General features: G+C 43.8%; 2 protein-coding genes across 2 annotated transcripts in view; both read right to left on the reverse strand.

The window, feature by feature from the left end:
- The window catches only part of LOC307081089 (voltage-dependent calcium channel subunit alpha-2/delta-1), a gene marked incomplete at both ends in the record, with an annotated part of 55,819 nt that extends 55,499 nt beyond the window's left edge, over positions 1-320 (reverse strand). Inside the window, one exon of the mRNA XM_079744119.1 lies at positions 226-320. Coding sequence (XP_079600245.1) covers positions 226-320 — 95 coding nt within the window. The remainder of the gene's footprint in view (positions 1-225) is intronic.
- A 6,113-nt stretch (positions 321-6,433) lies between these two features.
- pclob (piccolo presynaptic cytomatrix protein b) overlaps positions 6,434-20,000 on the reverse strand; it is a gene marked incomplete at both ends in the record, with an annotated part of 30,649 nt that continues 17,082 nt past the window's right edge. The window contains 10 exons of the mRNA XM_079742755.1: positions 6,434-6,577; positions 7,774-7,919; positions 8,209-8,346; positions 10,497-10,555; positions 10,670-10,811; positions 13,644-13,838; positions 15,380-15,689; positions 17,366-17,437; positions 18,778-18,871; positions 19,550-19,576. Coding sequence (XP_079598881.1) covers positions 6,434-6,577; positions 7,774-7,919; positions 8,209-8,346; positions 10,497-10,555; positions 10,670-10,811; positions 13,644-13,838; positions 15,380-15,689; positions 17,366-17,437; positions 18,778-18,871; positions 19,550-19,576 — 1,327 coding nt within the window. The remainder of the gene's footprint in view (positions 6,578-7,773; positions 7,920-8,208; positions 8,347-10,496; positions 10,556-10,669; positions 10,812-13,643; positions 13,839-15,379; positions 15,690-17,365; positions 17,438-18,777; positions 18,872-19,549; positions 19,577-20,000) is intronic.

Here is a 20,000-nt window from a genome sequence, read left to right on the forward strand (position 1 = left end):
AATTATTTTATTGTTGTTGAGGTGAGTTTGAAATTTGTGTCTCAGGAAAGAATAAACAAAAAATATACTTTTGAGATGCCCCCTAGATTACAAGTCTATAGAACACCCACAAAGCGCCCAAACCATCCCACATATCAGCGCGCTTTCCTTCACCTCTCCTGCGCCTGCCTGCCCGGGCTTCCAGCGGACCATATGCTGTTCGTAATTGGATTACGGAGTACTTACATGAGCTGTGTAGGAAATTGCGATGCCAGGGAAATGTCGTGGCACGAGAGCAGGATCAAGACCATCCAGAACGAAATCCTTCTGCACGTATTCATTGTCAAAAGAGAGATCTCCCCTGTCACCCGGCACACGAAACGCCCTGCTCTGGTTCCCCCTCCTGTGGAACGATGAATGGGGATCGGTGTGTGAGCACCGCGTGTCTCTCAGAGATGATCAATCCTGACACCCCTAATCTGATCAGCCGCCATCCGGGCTCTAACAGGTATATGGCGTGGATCGGTGGTTTCAGTCGCTTGTATCCTCTCTCTCTCTCTCTCTCTCTCTCTCTCTCTCTCTCTCTCTCTCTCTCTCTCTCTCTCTCTCTCCCTTTACCTCTCTCCTCATCTACTCTCTAGCTCTCTGTTTCTCCCTCCCCCCTCTCGCTGTCTCCAGCATATGTCTTATCTGGAAGATAAAAAATACTGTAGACCCCCCCCCCTTCCTCCTCCTCCCCGTAACACACAAGCATCACCTGGAGACGGGAGGAGTCCGCACATGGTCCGCACGTACACGCGGGATATAAATACAGATACCTCTGCTCTCGACCGAAGCGCCAAGAGAGCAGCGTCCGGGTCACGTGTGTCAATCACTTTTAATCGTCAACCCTGACGGAAGGAGTGATTGGCAGCCAGCAAAAGGCGGTCCAGAACCAGTCCTACCATAAAACAGTTATCGATCTCACACTTTACAGCGGCGGGATTTAGCACAGACTTTTGTAAAGAAACAAAGTGACAGACCAAAAAAAAAAAAAAATCCAATCACGGGCAGGGTCATTAATCATAGGCTACCTAAGCTGTTTCATAAAATTACACTTTCAGTCGTTGAGGCGCATGCGAGTGAATTCTAAATAGTTGATGCTCGGACCAAAAATTCACTTTGAAATAAAGCGATTCATTAACTAATCATTTAGATCTGCCCGACTATACACTAAATAATAAGGCAAATGTGTGTGTGCGTGTGTATGTGCGTGTGCGTGTGTGTGTGTGTGTGTGTGTGTGTGTGTGAGAGAGAGAGAGAGAGAGAGAGAGCGTGTGTGTGTGTGTGTGTGCATGTGTGTACACATGTGTTTCTGTGTGCGCGTATTTGTGAGTGTGTTGAGTGTGTAGGTAAGTGCGTGCCTGTGTGTTTTTGTGTGTGTGCGTGCGTGTGTGTGGACACATGTGTTTGTGTGAGGGTATGTGTTTGTATGTTGAGCGTGTAAGTAAGTGCGTGTGTGTGTGTGTGTGTGTGTGTGTGTGTGTGTGTGTGTGTGTGTGTGTGCGCGCGTATGTGAGAATGGTGCAAGTGAATGAGTGTGAGAGACATAGCCTATCTAGAAGAGAGACATTGTCAGAGTGAGAGAGCCTAATGGAGAGAGAGAGAGACTAAGAGAGAGAATCAAAGAGAGAGAGTATGAGAGAAAGAGAGAGAGAGAGAGAGAGAGTGCTGAGAGAGTATGAAAGCGAGAGAGAAAAAGAGAGACTAAGGGAAAGAGTGAGACTAAGAAAGAGAGAGAGAGAGAGAGAGAGAGACAGAGAGCGAGGTCTGGAGATAGAGGGTAGGGCAGTGCAAGTGGTATGCTTGGGGATTTGGTTATCAATCGTTGCCTGGCAACCGCATACCATCTTTCTGTCCTCTCTAGCCGCCCCCCCCCCCCCCCCCTCCCTGCACTTAACCCCTCCCATCCTCTAACCCTCTCCTCCTGTCTTGAATTTCCACCTTGATTCTCATGCACTCTCGCACCTCCCGTAAACATCACCTTTTCCCGCTGTTCCTCGCCCGCCCAAACACCGACCCTCCCTGCTGAGCCAACGCACCGGCTCACTCATCACACTTGTGATGACCCCCCCCCCCCCCCCCCCCCCCATCTAGTGCATTGGTGGCTGGGCGGACAAATGAGAGCGGAACACTGTATAGAAGAGACTCAAGAGAATTAATCTTGTTAATCTTAAGAGATAATAGCTGATACTACCCTAATGTTACATTGATGAAAAAACATCCGAAATTGAGAAATACAGGGCTGTTATTGCGTATTATCTGGGGGAGTTTCATGTTAGAGCTGTTGGTCGACGTGTAGTTTTGAAGGCCCTTCGAGTAGAATATGTTGTGTATTTGTATTATCTGTATTCAGAGAGGGTATAGTATCGACGTTCGAACGTTCACATGCAGGCCTAGTTGCAGCAATGACGACAATATAGATATGCTATACGTTCATCTTATCTTATCCTATGCCTCTACATAAATCAGGGCTTTTTATGATGCAGTTCTGCCACCTAGTGGTGGATTTTGAATAACACAAGTTATTTCCACAGAAATGCTATTTTACCGGTGTCGGTTTTCCTTAATTTTAAAGGCATACTATAGAGAGGTAGCAGTACGACGAACACCTTAATACTATAAAACAGTTTTATTTGGTTTATATAAATTGGCTAAATATCCATTTTTTCCTGCAAATGTATTCCATTAATTTCATCTGACTGAGGGAATAAAACCTTGGTGGACCAGTAATGTAACATGATAAGCCAAGAGGGTAGTTCTGACTGCAGGATATAAACATATAAATAATAGGAAAAAAATATCTCGATACATGACGTTTATCTTAGAAGTATTAAGAATTCTAATTAACGGTTACAATACACTGAGTTGTGGTTAATTCCAAAAGGATTCTAAAGATAAGTGCGATAAGTGTCAATGAATGTTAAAATCTGAGGAATCTGATGAATTCTGAAAATCAGGAAAAAAAGGAAGAGCCAGCTCACATGAGATTGTTGAATAGAAGCTCTTCTTTATATTTATTTGTTAGACTCTGGGGAAACAGCTGATTTTTTTACAGCACAATTTGCATATCTTAACACATCCTGTGTACAACAACAAAACCATAACATTAGATTCTTTGTTTTTGCACAGAGTGAAAAAACAGGACAATTGTACAAGCATATTTCTATACAATCAGCATAACAATAAATCTATACATATTTTCTCTTTTCAAACGTAATTTGGAGGCAAAATATACAGACAAACCATCAACGAAACATGCAACATACAAAACGGAAATTCTCAGACGACGATTGAAGTAGAGTAGATTATTTTTCTCTTTTACTCTCATTGTTGTTTCAATCCATTTATGGTTGCACAGATAGTCATCGGTAGACAGCACACAGTTTTGGACAAACAGTCACCTCCCGTTGGTTGAACTAAAGACACGCCTCTAGTGGCTAGTTAAGCCTTTACATAAGTCAGTGTTTGTTTTTTTCTTCTTTTTATTTTGACACACACATGCTCAAACCTCGGACAACATAAACATTCACAACCTTTTTGTAGAAAATAAAAAAATACTGTATTTACATGAAATCAAACAACAAACAACCCCATCCAACATTCACACCCCACAGGTGCACGGACAGACGGACAGGTTTCACAGGATTACATCTGATCCGCACCAACAGTGTATCGCTGGAGGAGAATGTCGAAATACGTGGGGTGGGGGAGGAGGGGGTTAAACTGATGCCTTGGCATTTTACCCAAGTCTTTCGTCAACTGTGATTTCAACTCACGGGCTTGTAAACGGTCCAGAAGAACTATAATTGTATATGCAAGATGTAGCCACAGATTGTGCATTGATCAGAAAACCCCCGATTTTTTTTTTATTCTCGACACAAAATGCACACAAGATACTTTTCAAATGCCACCAACATTATGATTCTATTCGTTTCAACATAGTAACACCGACACCCAAACTCGAATGTCCAGACACAAACAAAGAAGACCAGAAAATAAAGATATACTAAAGTGCACAAGCTTCGTCCCCCTGTAAACAGGTGTTAACATCACAATTTAATATTTATAAAAACAAGTTTTTTGAATTGACCTTCAATGATGTGAAATTGAAAAAAATTAATATTCTATGTTGTACCTTTTTCAGACAATAAAGTCAAATATTCAAGAAGAAATGCATTCACACACGTATACAGCTCTTGCATAGAATTACCTCAACAAAACATAAGGACTTGTAATAAAAAAAACAAGGTTGGCACAACTAAGTTGTTGTTTTTTTCTTTTCCAAAAACCATTCATTCATCATTTAGTAACTTAATCATTATCATTAATTTGCTTTAGGTACAGCATAAGTCATTTAACTCAATTCATTGTCACTATCTCAATTTTAAATGCAGATTTTGACATACATATAAACAAACTAACGAATAAAGATTTTAAAAATATATAATTAATTCATCAGCACTGTCTTATGCCTCAAGATTGCAGTTCAGAGAGTCGCCTGTAGGTGTCCCTCTCTACACTGTTGATATGGCAACAAATGCAGCGACTAGTATAGCGTTGTAATTGCCGTCCCCGAGCCTTGAATTCAGCAGGATTTTTGGACTGAACCTCAATGGGCCGTCGAAGTGCTTTGGTCACAGGCAGTGAGAGTGGCTGACACACACCAGCATAGCAAGCACAGAGCAGGCCTCGTACCAAAATGAATGTTGGGACAGTATAGTCACCTTTTTTCTCTTTTCTCAGTTTTCCTCTAGTCATTTCTTTTCAATGCTTTTGTCATATTCCTTTCAGATACAACTGGGGAGCGTGACCTGTAGTTAACAAACACGTATTTTGACACATTGTGGTTTGGTGTGAATCGTAAACAAATATTCCGGGCAGAGACATGATAGTGATGTCTGAACAATCACACCAATACTAATGTATCTTTGAAAAAAACAAAAAAAAGACTAGATTAATTGAACCTAGCGACACCAACAGTTGGCATGTATAACATTCCTTATGGCATTTCCCTCGACCTGATGTTAGCACCCATAATTATATAATTATAGGCCTGTATATCACAATATATTCTCCTGTATAGATTCTACCTTCTCCACGCAGCCTTGCATGCAGCACACAGAGAGACGGGGACAGAGAGAGATACAGAGAGAGACAAGATCGGTGTGAAAGTATATGTTATCTGAGCTTCGATGCTTCTTTAAATTGATCAGCCATGTGTTCATACCACAGTAACACTGCGATCTGCTGTAGGAAACGGAACGGTTTGAGGTCCACAGTCACGTATTAAACCAGCTACAGAGTCGGTACAACGCTCTGGAAAACAGTAGCCTTCTGGATTGTCGCTGCGCCACCCATAGAGAGAGACAGTGAGTATGTCTATATGTTGAATCTAATAGTTATAATAGTTAATTATAATATATGTTTTCATCTTGATAGACACAGACAATAATCTTTGCAGAGGACAGCTCCTACTTAGAATCTGTGTTTGGACATAGAATGTATCGGATAGTATCTGTTATACGTCTCACATTAGACTCTATGTGAAACACATATAGAATAGAATATATTTATATGTTTGATATGTACACATTTGAAACGATTCACATTATTTTCATGCCATGGTCAACCGTCTGGGTTGTAGTATCTATCATACACTGGACAGACGTTAGGGCATTCCTTCACAATCAGACATTGAAAAACCTTCCTGAAGCCATACCAACAGTACACCACAATCATCACTATTCAGAGGCAACACATAGAACCAACATTTGAAACGTATTTTCAAAGATCCACGTCTTTGCGATCATAGAAATATATCATTTCCATATATGATATTTTCCATTGGGAATGCTTTGAGCGACTAGTCCAGTCGTGGAAGGGTCTACTCAAACAGGTTGGGTTGGCCTGTCGGAGGGGGGGGGGGGGGGCATACATAGTGAGAGGGACATCAGAGTCTCTCAGCTGTATTGCTGCTGAATTCCTATTGGTTGCCTGCTGCGGTGATTTGCATACTAATAGTATTAGACCCAGGGCACGGCCAATACGTCTGCAGGCAGTTTCTGCCTTATAAACAGTCTTCAACGTGATTTTAAGCCATATTCTGGCCGACAAATCAAACAATATCCCTTTGTGCTCCCTGTCTCCATTTTTCATTTTTTTCCTCTTCTCTCCTCGCTTTCAAAACAAAATGTGTATATCTGTTGTGAGATGAGTTCCTTGTCCAGCCTTTCCTGTTCCTGCCATTTGCGTTGACCCCCTGGAGATTTGCCCCCCCCCCCCCCCCCCCCCCGCTCCCCCCGGACAACGGTCTCTCTTGCTTGATGATGTGATGCCATCATCATCACAATCATCATCGTCATCATCATCATCATCGTCATCGTCATCATCATCATCATCCTCCTCCTCCTCCTCAGAGGTTGCTCTGATTGGTGCTCACAAGCAGCTTGTGCCAGCTCACCACCCTCTTCCTCATGTCCACCTTGTCCAGCCAGATGTAGGCCTCCCCGATCAGAGTCTTCTTCACAAACTTCCCTCCGTTGGACACGAGGAAGAGCTGAGGAAGAGAATCACGTTCCAAAGGTTGGTCACCGACGCCACTCGTTTATGTTGTCTGCTACTTACTGACTGTTTGAGTCCATTAGCAGCTGCTTTTATCCTAGGAGACGTTTTTGAACGTATGGCGTTTGGTTACTTAGGAGAAGCGGGTCAGCCAATAGGAAGCCGACACTCTGGAAAGGCGTTTTTAGCCAGAAAACACAAACCGCTCCTGTTTTACAGAGTTCAACATCCCCCCGTTTTTAAATTTATTTTAGTCCAAAAGGACACCACGAATGTTCAAGCTTGTGTGAACTAAACAGAAAGGCTTTTAACTGAAAATGTTGAGGCTTACCTACCCTAAAGGGGGCCAGTAGGGAGGAGACAGGCTGTGGAGTATCTGGGATAAACCCAGTAGCTTCCTGCTGGGAGTCTGGGAATCTCCGCCTGATGGGTTTCTCGTGCCACAGGCGCGCTAAATTTTACCCCTCAAGGTTTATGGAAGCGGTCTCTCCCTGTTACTATTCTGTTTTTGGTCTCTGCCATTAATCCACCGTTCAAAATTAATAGGCCCATCCTCTGCACAACAACAAAACCAGAAGATGTATTCCTAGTATTTGAGTAACTAGTTTTATCTGTAGTATTGAGTTTAGCGTTGGTTCTAGTTGGTTCTTTGGTTCACATAGTTATTCTTGATTTTTTAAAATAAAAATCGAGCAATGTATATTTTTGGTAAATGCATATCTTATGTAAATCGCCATATGTTAATGTTATTTATTCACAAACATACACTTGCTACACAAATTGTATTATTTAAAATGCTAATTATTTTCGGAATTTCAAGCCTCACCAATCTTTGTGTTTTTGATGTTTAACCTGATGTTTTATCTTCAGTTTTATCTTTTTAATAGCCTCTAGTTTATTAATTTATTTGTTTATTTGTTTATTGATCAATGGTGTACAGAATAGGATTAGTTGTTTTTTTTTTTACATACAGGATATATTGTTTATATATGTTCCTTGTCCTCTCTTTTTTAAGCACCAGGGGGAGCTCTCCCAATTTTCTCTGTACTGTTACCTGTGCAAATAAAGATCATTCATTCATTCATTCATTCATTCATTCATTCATTTTTCTATAATCCGACGGCTACAAGGCGCTCTCCCGCCCATCGCTCCCCCCCCCCGGGGTTAATGTGGTGTGCAGGTGGGGTGTACCTGTATGGAGTGTCCTGTGGGGTTGAGCGGGAAGCGGAAGGTCTCGTTGAAGGAGGGTTCCCGGTCATGCCGGCAGACCCTGGTCTTCTTCTTGATTATCCTCTTCTGTGTGGCCACGTTCACCACGTACAGCTTCACGTACAGGTCTGCACACACACGGTGTTAATAATACGCTTATCAGGGACACACACACCCACACACTAGCACACTAAAGCACACGCGCAAATACGCAGACACACAATGACACACGCATGCATGCACATGTGCACACACACACACGCACGCACACACACACACACACACACACACACACACACACACACACACACACACACACACACACACACACACACACACACACACACACACACACACACACACACACACACACACACACACACACACACACACACACACACACACACGCACACTGACCAGGGAGGTGATCCGGGCTCTTGAACTTGTAGGTGATATTCCTGCACTGGAGCACCTCCAAGACCAGCTGGTCTCCGTCGGTCTTAACCTCCTTCTTCAGAGCCACCTTGATCTCCCCCATCATCTGGGTTTTACCGCCTGGATGGGTTCACACCGAGGGGCAGGTTACACAGGGAGGGCCAGAAGAGCAGGGAGAGGGAGGGAGGGAGGGAGGGAGAATGCTAACCATGGTTTAGCTCTGTCCTGAATGGAGAGATAGCAGGCTCTCTGGACCTAATTAGAAGACAGTTGATTAAGCAGCAGCAGCTGTTGTCAGTTTACTGATCACCTGTCCTCTCTTTTAAGGAAACCCCCTGACCCAGCCCTTAATCAAATGCTTTCAGGGCTAGACTTTTCATGCTTTCGCCCCTTCAAATCGTACCTCTTATCGCATCACTTGACCAAGTGACCATACCAGCCAATCACAGGTCATGCATGCAGTAGCATGTGTTTGGCCTATAGAGGGAGTTCTCTACTAGCAAACTGAGTAGTGTTGGGGTTTGGTTCGCCTGTCGGAGCCCAGAGAGACCAAGAGAGAAAACAGTCTGAAAAGAGACTGAAAATAGGGTGCTTTGGGAGCTGCTTAATAAGAGCCTGTAGTAATTGACTCATCCTTTTCAGTATCCCTCATGTTGACATGTTGACCTCACATTTTGAAAAAGTACTAGGAGAATATTGAGTATTCTCATGAGATACCCGATATTATAGCCTCTGCACTTGATGTCCACTATGTTTTAAATATTTAACAACTACACAAGGCTTTTCTTTCAAATGCAAAGCTTGACAGCCCCAACCTTCTCCTTGTATTGGTTATAAGGTAATTCCTAAAAATATTGAGATAATCATACATATTTTTTCAGACAGTTTTAATGATTAGCAGGCTACTCATGTCTGCACGTGTATGTGTGTGTCACACAGAGTAGTGCACGCGTGCATGTGTTTGTGTCTGCCAAGCCATGGAATACAGTGTCCTGTGAGGCTTTGTTGTGAGCTGAAATGGGAGATGAAACTGCTTGTCATTGGAGCTACGTGACCGAAACATGCGCTGAGTACTGAGGACAAATATACTATGACACCTCGTCGTTTCTCAATATGCAACAATGCTCCGGTATCATCAGGCTGCATGAATTATTGTTCATTGTGTGACCGTGCAATACACACTTTGCGGCAAACCCGTACATCTGAGTATAATGGGCATCAACACCAAGATACAACCTGAATAAAACAGTGAGAGAATAAAACCTTATCCGGAAAATAAATAAACAGAACAAGATAATTGGAGATGAAAAATGCGTTCGGGTTGTGAGCAGTCGAAATGTTGTTATTTTGCTAACTTGTACATTTTTTTCTTCATGTTTTTTACTGAAGTTATCGTTGCTATATATAGTATTGAATTGGTTTCCTAGCAGGGAAACAACTAAGGCAAATGCTAAGATTCTGTATTTTTTTCCCACTAGTCCTCCAGCCTCTTCGTTTGTGGTTCTTCTGAAGTAATCGATGCTTTGGTCTCAGCATCACTTGAGACCAAAACGATGCTTTGGTATCTGCTACGTCAATTTATGTAAATCTTAGGATAAATCTTTTAGAACTTAATACAATCCAACAAGAAATGTGTGAGGGCAGAGATTTTCCGCCCCTGGACTAGACAAGCTATTGAATTATGGATGATGGGCTTTTCTTGTTACACACCCACTTGTGGTATAACTCATATTGGAATGTATGTGCTTTATTTTAATGAATTACATTACTCATAGGGTAGGTGTAGTTCGCAATCTGCTGTTGGAATAAGTTACGTAAAAAGCCTGAGTCAGAAAACGAATACAATTAAATAGATACTATTAAAGATAGTAAAAGACTAGACTACTATCGATCCTGATACTCCGCTGTTTCCTTTATAGCCTTCCTACAGGTGTTCAAGTGATGTAGGCCAACAACTGTTGCGTTTCAAATCGGGCCGGGGATTAATACATATGGCTTTTGCGATTCTTTGTTTCCATAAGACATTTATCATCAGGTTGACAAATATACAACAATTATTTTTTGTTTTAAAGCCTCAAGGTTTTGATCGGTCCAGAGCCTCAACAGTCAACCCCACCTTTTCAGACGGTGAAGTAGCTCAGCCTCAGGCTCAGCTGTTCCCTATGGCTCCTTTCCTCATGCTTCACCACTGATCCAGCCACATCCTTCATAATCTGGAAAGGGAGTTTCGGAACAGGGCCGCTGCCTAAGGCAAACGTAATCACACTTACCTTCATTTTCTAGAGTGTCGAGCCGGTGGTCGTCCGTGTCGTTAGTAATGGTCTTACCGCTGTTTAGATTAGGAAAAAGGAAGAAAACGACCATTGGAATCTCTCCATCAAAAGCCAGTGGGAATACATTGCAGACCTCAGAACGCAGGGCGCTTTAGAGCTGCAGGACTTACATCCGCGGCACTTGGAAGATGGCACTGTCCATACCAGTGCCCGCCGCGTCCTCTCTGTCCAGGGTGCCGTACCCGTCCCCTACCAGGCTGGGGGCGGACAGAACTACAGACCCCGAGACGTCTCCCAGACGGTGGCCCGGCCCTGCAGAGGCAAGGGGACAGAACACCTTCAGGACCATAGCACCAGGTCATGATACAGCGTGGCACATTGTTCTGAGGTTTATCTACTATCTTAGATATATTTTAGGACTGTCCTAAAGGTCTTTTCTTTCGTTTTTTCACACTACTGAGGACTCATAAAGACTCTTATATAGCTATATATTATAGCTATAACAAGGCCTTTTTTTGTTTGTGTGAATAAGACTTTTGTTTGTTGTTGAAATGATCTGTTTTGCCAATCTGTTGAATCTGTCTCCATATTATGGTGTTTATTATGTTTTTTTTCATTAAAGAAAGAGGATAATGAAGCAATATGTTAATAATTATTTGTATTATAAAGAAGAGGGGAGGAGGATTTGAATTGCGATGGCCGTGCCGAGAGGCCTAGCGGAGAGATTGATTCTGATTGGCCAGAGTCAAGGATGGCGGGCGTCTGTCCTTCCTCGTAAGAACAATGCCAAATTTTAAGGTGAAGGAAAAAGGAGTGGCCGTTTGGATGTGTGTGTGGGGGGGGTTGTCCCTGTATCTCACGGTTCACTGGGGGATCATACATTATTCTGTGCATGTACTCACACAGACGGAGCCGGGAGGTTCAAACCAGCATGCTAAACACGTGTCATTGCACTGAGGCTGCGTCACTCTGACAGGACGTTCTGGGTGTTGTACCGGTCGGACCGCACACACACAGTGTTTAAGGGGACGTTGTATCTGTACATACTGACAGTGTTTAAGGGGAGACTGTATCTGTACATACTGACAGTGTTTAAGGGGACACTGTATCTGAACATACTGACAGTGTTTAAGGGGACACTGTATCTGTACATACTGACAGTGTTTAAGGGGACACTGTATCTGTACATACTGACAGTGTTTAAGGGGACACTGTATCTGTACATACTGACAGTGTTTAAGGGGACACTGTATCTGTACATACTGACAGTGTTTAAGGGGACACTGTATCTGTACATACTGACAGTGTTTAAGGGGACACTGTATCTGAACATACTGACAGTGTTTAAGGGGACACTGTATCTGTACATACTGACAGTGTTTAAGGGGACACTGTATCTGAACATACTGACAGTGTTTAAGGGGATGTTGTATCTGTACATACTGACAGTGTTTAAGGGGACACTGTATCTGTACATACTGACAGTGTTTAAGGGGACACTGTATCTGTACATACTGACAGTGTTTAAGGGGAAGTTGTATCTGTACATACTGACAGTGTTTAAGGGGACACTGTATCTGAACATACTGACAGTGTTTAAGGGGACGTTGTATCTGTACGTACTGACAGTGTTTAAGGGGACACTGTATCTGTTTATACTGACAATGTTTAAGGGGACGTTGTATCTGTACATACTGACAGTGTTTAAGGGGACACTGTATCTGTACATACTGACAGTGTTAAAGGGGACACTGTATCTGTACATACTGACAGTGTTTAAGGGGACACTGTATCTGTACATACTGACAGTGTTTAAGGGGACACTGCATCTGTACATAATGACAAGGTTCAAGGTTTTATTTTTACTGTGTCCGTAGAAACCGTATACTGTTGTGTTCCGTTAGAACACACAAGAGGCAAATAAGTTGAGAGCAATACGATTCTGGGGAATGCTTACTTTCTAAACATTTAAACATACCCCTTTAGAACCAAATATGGATGAGTATGCGTCCAAGAGATCTGTGCCCACGATGTGACATAAAACCATTAAAGCATCAAAGTAAAGACCATAATTATAATATTTAGAGGGATTTTAAAATCTAATGCCACCACTTTTTATTTGAAATGTTTTTTTAAAGATTTGTATAAACAACCATTTAACAGTACTGGATGAAACACAAAAGTGTTTTTTTAAAGACAAACTAGTTTAGTTGTCTTTTTCAGCCAAAGGCAGAAGGATCCATATTGAGGAGAAGGGAGGGGTAAATTCCGTCTGAAATATTTTTTCCTGTCTATAAATCTGGCTACCTATATAGTGAAAACTAGTGCACGCAAATCTGCGTGCAATCGGTGTACCTTTATAGTGCCCTACTAATCATATGGGTTTTCATTGTCATCGGATTTATGCAATAGAGACGGTCTGGCACTAACAGGTCTTTTATGCAAACGAGCTGTCAACAGGGTGACGACCAATACGTGTCGACTGGTTTGCAGCCAATACACGTCAGGCCCAGGGATCTCTGGCACATACTTAGCATACGATTTCCCCCCTACACTTATCCCCTGACCAAAGTGCACTATGTAGTATGTCCTATTGTTACGGGTGCTGCCTCCTTGCTCCTGGTAGGAGGAGACTGGGCGTTACCTTGCAGTGACTAATTGAAAAGGCCGGCCCTCCCAAGTATATAAGCCTGCCTACTTCTAAGATGGCTGTCTCTCTTTTTCTCTCACACCCTCGACATGGCAGGCGCTGGCTGGTCGCACTTTATCTTTTGTTAAACCAGAACCCTTTTGTTCAAATCCGTATGAATTATTGTTGATCTTGGATCTTTTGTTTTATGGGGGGAGCGGTTGCTTTCTTTTCTGTTTTTGTGGCAACCCTCTCATTCTGTCCGATATATGGAAAAGAAATAAACCAAAACGTTTTCTTTCCAGAAAATCTGTTTCTTTGAGTTATTATGTTAGTTGTTCACACGATTTGAATGTGGGCTCGTAACACCTATTCAGAGCACAGCGAGCAGGGGAACCCGTGAAGCGAGATCGAACCCGGCCGAGGACATGCAGGGGGCGACCGGCCAGCCTGGGCGTGTCCACAGGGGGGGTCGTGTGTCACCCCATGGGGGAGGGGCGGGGGGGGGGCATTACTTGGTTGGAGGCGGGACTGTTGCACGGCAGCCTCGGCGGCCGCTATGGCGATGCCGGCGTCTTCCAGGTGGGCCTGTGTTACGCTGCTCTTGCTCTGGCTGCGGGACGGCCCGTGGGAGCGCAGCTGGCCCTCCGAGGAGGACTTGGAGCTGCCGGGGCTGCTCTGGGACTTCTCCAGGGGGGTCATCGGGGTGTCTGAAGGTAGCACAACCACATCGTCACCGCGGGGGGCGGGCGGCCGCTTCCATTGTGGAACCGGTGTCACGGGTATGGGAGAATGATCGCTGGGTTGGTTTGAGCTCAGAGTCGCTTTTTTGTGTTTTTTAAAGTGCAAAGCGCACAAGTGTTACGTGAACGTAGCGCGGGTATATTTTCCGCTTCAAAAAGGGCTCAAATCAGTCTGTTCTGGAGAACGGTGTTTAATAATATACGTTATTTTGCCTCTTCTGTCACCGTTCCAAGGATGTGTTAATGAACAGTGCCTCTGGATTCTATTTGTCTTCTACGGCAACTGTTTGCAAACGGTGATGACGTATGATTGGAGCGCACACTCAGCCGTTTATTGACTAGACTCACGTCAACAAAGGGAAGGTTAAATAACAAGCAAATTAAGGACAGAGTGACGAAATGCAAACAACAAAAGATTCAATAGGGGAATTTCGGATTTGATCATTTGGATTTGGATTTGGTCAATATCTGTCAAACCCGAACCCCGAATCATTTTTGAAGAAGACAGAACAGTGGCAAATTCCACTTTGTTCGATTCACAATGTACCATTCTACATGGAACAAGGAATTCAATACAATTTGTTATCGGGGCGGCATGCATAAGGACTGTAATTACAGCTGCTGAAAAGCGATTAGTTGCGCCGTTTCCATGACAACAGGCTCCATCTCTATGACAACAGAGACTGACCGTTATTCAAATGATTACTTCTGACACTGAAGCCTGGTATTGACCAGCTGAGCATTAGAAGAAGAAGGTAAAGTGGACCAAAGTGTGATTACAGGTTAGAGTTGAACAGCAGTTCTAGCGCAGTGGTTTTCCAACTGTATGTTTGGGGCGCAAAAGTGGGTCCCATCCAGGATGGCATATTGTGATGTATTTTCTTCAACAATGCTTGCCTACGTGCCTTGTCTGCTTCATTTGATCATTGAAGACTTAAAATGGACGTACTAAAATGGATTAACAAAAATATTTAGATGTTAGAGCTAGGGTAAGCAATTTATTTATTTTTATAATTTTTGGTCATATATGTTGAAATTCTCTGTAGATCCCGACATGAATCAGTAAAGCAAATGCTCAGACAAAACAAAAAATAACTATCTTGTATCCGTGACTGTTACAGATTGTCCAATGATTTCTTTCGGCCCGAATGAAATGATTGGATGGCCTACTGGTCGGGTCAACCTACCTACCTGGCTAAACTGCTCGCACCCGTGCAGTCATTCGGAATGACCGGAGTCTTCCACAATTCCTAGCAGACCTATTGTGAAAACTAGAGAGCCAATCACGTGTTTCAGGGGAGTGGCTTTGAAGGGATCCTGAAGATTTTTTCGGTTGTATACTTTCAAAATCTAGCTTCTCTGGCTTGTTTCTCTAAATGACCTTCCCTTATTCAAAAGATCTGACTTTCATGACATGCTAATGACGATGTACCGCTGTTTGGCCGGTCCTGGGCCACAATAACCTCCACATGTGGGAGGGCCTGGCCTGTTATAAAGCAGCGCCTCACCTTTGGCTGGGTCTGGGAAGATACCGTGGCTTCTGCTCTTGATCACAGAGTTCTTGGGGGACTCTTGGCCACCGTCTCCCTGTCCCTGATCATGGTGGCCGTGGGTCATACCATGGCCGGGCCCCCCCATCATCATCCCAGGTCCCAGGGACATATGCCCCATGGGCTGGCCGCCCCCGGACCCTGGGGGGTCCTGGGTGGTGGGGTGCTGCTGGACTCTGTTCTGCTCCATGCTCTCGCTCTGCTCCATCAGGGCCAACCAGCGGGGCGTGTTGTCCAGCTGAGCTGTGTTCGAGAGGTCGATCATCACCTGACACGCACGCACACGCACGCACGCACGCACGCACGCACGCACGCACGCACGCGCGCACACACACACACACACACACACACACACACACACATCACACCTAGCATTAAGGCCCGGGTGTACCTGGAACATCGTGTATGTTCGCACAGGTAAAATAGCAGGTTTACAATGAAAATAACTGGTGCATTGGGTTTCTGTAGTTGCACCATGCGCAAGTCGAAATAGTCAAACTTTACGAACACGTCACTCAAAGAAATTGGTGTAGTTTTGTATCCGTAAAATATTTGCTAATGTGGCCCACTTTTTTATTTTTATTTCAGATTAACAGGTTGCCGAGACTGTGAGGGATGCATCATTTTGTGAATGGTCAAGCAGGGAACACAAGACACAGAAATGGTAGGAAACTGCTGGTATGGCCCCATCAAAAGAGCAACCCACACATCGCAGTCACTGTATTGTCCCCTTTCAAAAATTGCGTAATTTGACAGCAATTTGTCAGCCAAACAAGCCAATTGTGATTTTTTTGTCTCTCTGTTTCTCTTAGTTTATCTGGGCCTTAGAGAAAGAGAGAGTCAATGAGCTAGAGAGAGGAAGAGAGGAAGAGAGAGAGAGAGAGAGAGAGAGAGAGAGAGAGAGAGAGAGAGAGAGAGAGAGAGAGAGAGAGAGAGAGAGAGAGAGAGAGATGTGCCAGCAGTGTGAAGAAGCTGCTGTAGAGACCGAGCAGCACTTCCTCCTACACCCGAATTCAAAAATGTCTGCGAAATATACTTTAGCAAATTCGGGCCAAAAACACCCACATTTTATAAACTCCCATGTAGACCAACTACAAATATTAATGGGAGAGAGAAAAGAGAGCTCCGTCCTCGCAGGACAGTTTATTTCAGCTTGCCACAAAATGAGAGGATGACATTCTACACCAGGCCTCACTGTTTGATTGATTACTGATTATTAGTAACCTATAATGCTTTTTATGTAGCTTTTCATTTCATATTTTTTTATTTTATATATATATGTACATATGTATATCTGTATGTTATGTTATATTGTTACAGGTTGATACATGTACATATTGTTCTGAAGTTCTCTATTGTTATTATATGTAATATTTGTAATACTGTAATGCCTTGGCAACACTGTTTGGTTTACCAATAGTCATGCCAATAAAGCTTTTTTGAATTGAATTGAATTGAGAGAGAGAGAGAGAGAGAGAGAGAGAGAGAGAGAGAGAGAGAGAGACTGAGACAGACAGTGAAAGCAGCAAACAACTTGCCTTAATTGATACCGAGAAGCTATGAAATGCAAGCAGAACCTGAGTAAGTTGTTTTCTGTTGGTGAGCCCAGGTCCCAGGTCTGAGAGGGGGATTTCTTAGGACCACAGTAAAATGAGTGGATACGGGTTTAAGGACTTAACGACGTCAAACCTAAGCTACACAAGTTTAGCACTCCACACAGGGGATAAGTGTTTCTCTCTCTGTATAAAAGTAGAGTCATGACAGAGACGCTTACGCAGGGCCTTGTAAAGGGAACTGTTAAGCTTATGAGGTTGTTGAGAGAGAGAGAGAGAGAGAGAGAGAGAGAGAGAGAGAGAGAGAGAGAGAGAGAGAGAGAGAGAGAGACCATAAGTCTTTAGGCTGCAGCAGGTAAAAGTTTAGGGGTTTGATTTCAAATCGACTCACTTCACCCAGGAAGTCATTAGACGAGGATCTGCCATAGTCCCACACGGTGACTTCCAAAGTTTTCTTCTTTAACTACAGCAGTAAAAAAAGAGATTAGGATTAAATCAAGTTAATAACCTCAAATGTCATTAATTGCTTTTCACATAAAATACAGTTAATTGAATTAAATAATACATTTGATAATAATACATTTAAATGGTTTTGTGTTTGTGTGTGAATGTGCCTTTATGTTTATGTGTGTGAAACCATAATTTATCCCTTTTAAATTGTTGTTCTGTACCGTGTTTATTAATGCAAATAAATTATATATGCAAACAATATCTATTACAAATCTTATACCAGCTACAATTATGGCATATACAACTCTGTTAAAGTATATGCCTGTGCATAGGTGCGTGTTAGTGTACATGCGTAATGTATGTCCGTATGCAAAAGCCCATATCTATACAGTATATATATCAATGCGTGTTTGTACATATATATCTGTCGTGTGTTTGGTTGTGTATTGTGTGTGTGTGTGTGTGTGTGTGTGTGTGTGTGTGTGTGTGTGTGTGTGTGTGTGTGTGTGCTTGTGTCTGTGTACATGGGAAGGAATGGTTCATCTCAAAGGATCAGCTAGGGGTAAGAGGCTGAGCAGTGGAGCATCTAAACAGCTGCCGTGGCCAGCGGGGGGGGGGGGGGGGGTGATTAACAGCAGCCTGCCTGCACCGAGCCCCTGAATCCAGGCAGCCCTTCAAGACGCGGTCCCCCTGTACTGTCTGAACGCCGGTTCAGAGAGTACCGGCCCCGGCTCTCTCTACCGGCCCCGGCTCTCAATCCTCAGCACGGTAATTAAAATCAGGCTGGTACCACCAAGAACCTGTTCTCTGTCGCTAGAGCCGACATTAGATCTACAGTCAAAACACTTACAGAGACACCTCCCCCACACACACACACAAACACACATACAGATACACACCTTCACAGACGCCCCTACACAGACACACATAAACACACACATGCACACACACACACACACACACACACACATACAGATTCACAACTTCACAGAAGCCCCTACACAGGCACACATAAACATACACACACACATACACACACACACGCACACATGCACATACACACACAGAAACATATACACAAGTTCACAGTAGACCCTACACAGACACACACACACATACACACACGCCTATACGCATACTGCGGTAGAATGAGAAATGCATAACCCTGGCATTTCAATTTACACTCTCCGTGTAAATTTTCTGTTTCTAACGTTCTTCATGTCGTTATACTGTTGTCTGCTGTTGACTGGAAACATGGGGACACTCAGCACAGCCCTGAAGAGCATGAACTCATCACTGTGTGTGTGTACGTGTGTGTGGGTACATCCTAGTCCATGATGATGCCACGCGTACCTGCTCCAGGTGGATGTTCTTGTAGATGACTGTCTGGTTCCACTCCGGGTTCAGGGTCTTCTGGGCATACTTGGTCCGCCTCTTGTTCTCATCACTGCGTCAGTCAGAAGATTAGAGCGGTCGGTCGACATCCAACGACAGGTCACAAGCTGTATCTGCATGCCCATCACTACGGCTAATGGTCACCACACCACACTACGGAGTCACTATGTGTTGAACGCCCATCGCTTTGACTGATGGTCACCACACCACACCACACTATGAAATCACTATGTGTTGAATGGTGGATGTTGAATTAAAATGACTCTCAAGACCTGCCGGGGAGAACGTAAACAAGTAAATACGGAGGAAAAAAAAGATGAAACCAACTGAGATATGACTTCAGTTTTTAAGAAAAAGCTGGTCCTATTTGCTCGGATCAGGCTACAGCTGACGACTTGAACAACAACAAACACATCGCTCGACTGGAACCAATAAATAAGAAAATCAAGAAAACAGTGGAGATGAGTGCAAGGACACACACGGACAACAAAGAAGCACACGGAGCCACAGGGGCGAGAGGAGACAGTCATTGTGAGATGGAGCATGACGTGGATAGAAAGGGAGCCGGGTGGGGGGGGGGGGGGGGGGGGGGGGGGGAAGAGACGAGGGGAGGGGGGGGGGGAAGAGACGAGGGGAGGGGGGGGGAGAAGGGGGGCATAAAGACAGAGAAGGTAGAAAAGAAAAGTAAAACCACGACTAAAAGGAAGGGTTAGGAGCAGCGCAACACTACCTTGCATTCTGGACAACCATGACTTGTCTGAGGCAGTACGGAGAGGGGGTAAGGAGAGCGGATATCACAAATAAGAAAGATAAGCAAAACATACTCAAAAAGAGACAAGAAAATAAAACCGTACAGAGGAACACAAAGGAGTCAACGGGACAGACGGTAAAGAACACCCCCCCACCCCCCGCTTTGTGTCAAAGCGGAGCGAGACACGAGATTAAAACAAATTAAAACACAGGTCGTCAAAGGTTGTACAATTCACACAGATACATTTAACAGTCCAAACAAAACATTTAACACTCTAGTATAGTTGGCCTGTGTTCATCATAGCACTTGGGGACACAGTTACGGCTCTGGATAAAGCAGAGAGAGCGAGAGGGTGCGCTGGTTGACGGTGCCGGTAGGACTGCTCCTCACAGGTATGGAGCCTGAAGAAGGAGAGCTCATATCATCTCAT

This window comes from Pollachius pollachius, assembly GCF_949987615.1.
Source record: "Pollachius pollachius genome assembly, chromosome: 9".
NCBI classification, from domain to species: Eukaryota; Metazoa; Chordata; class Actinopteri; order Gadiformes; family Gadidae; genus Pollachius; species Pollachius pollachius.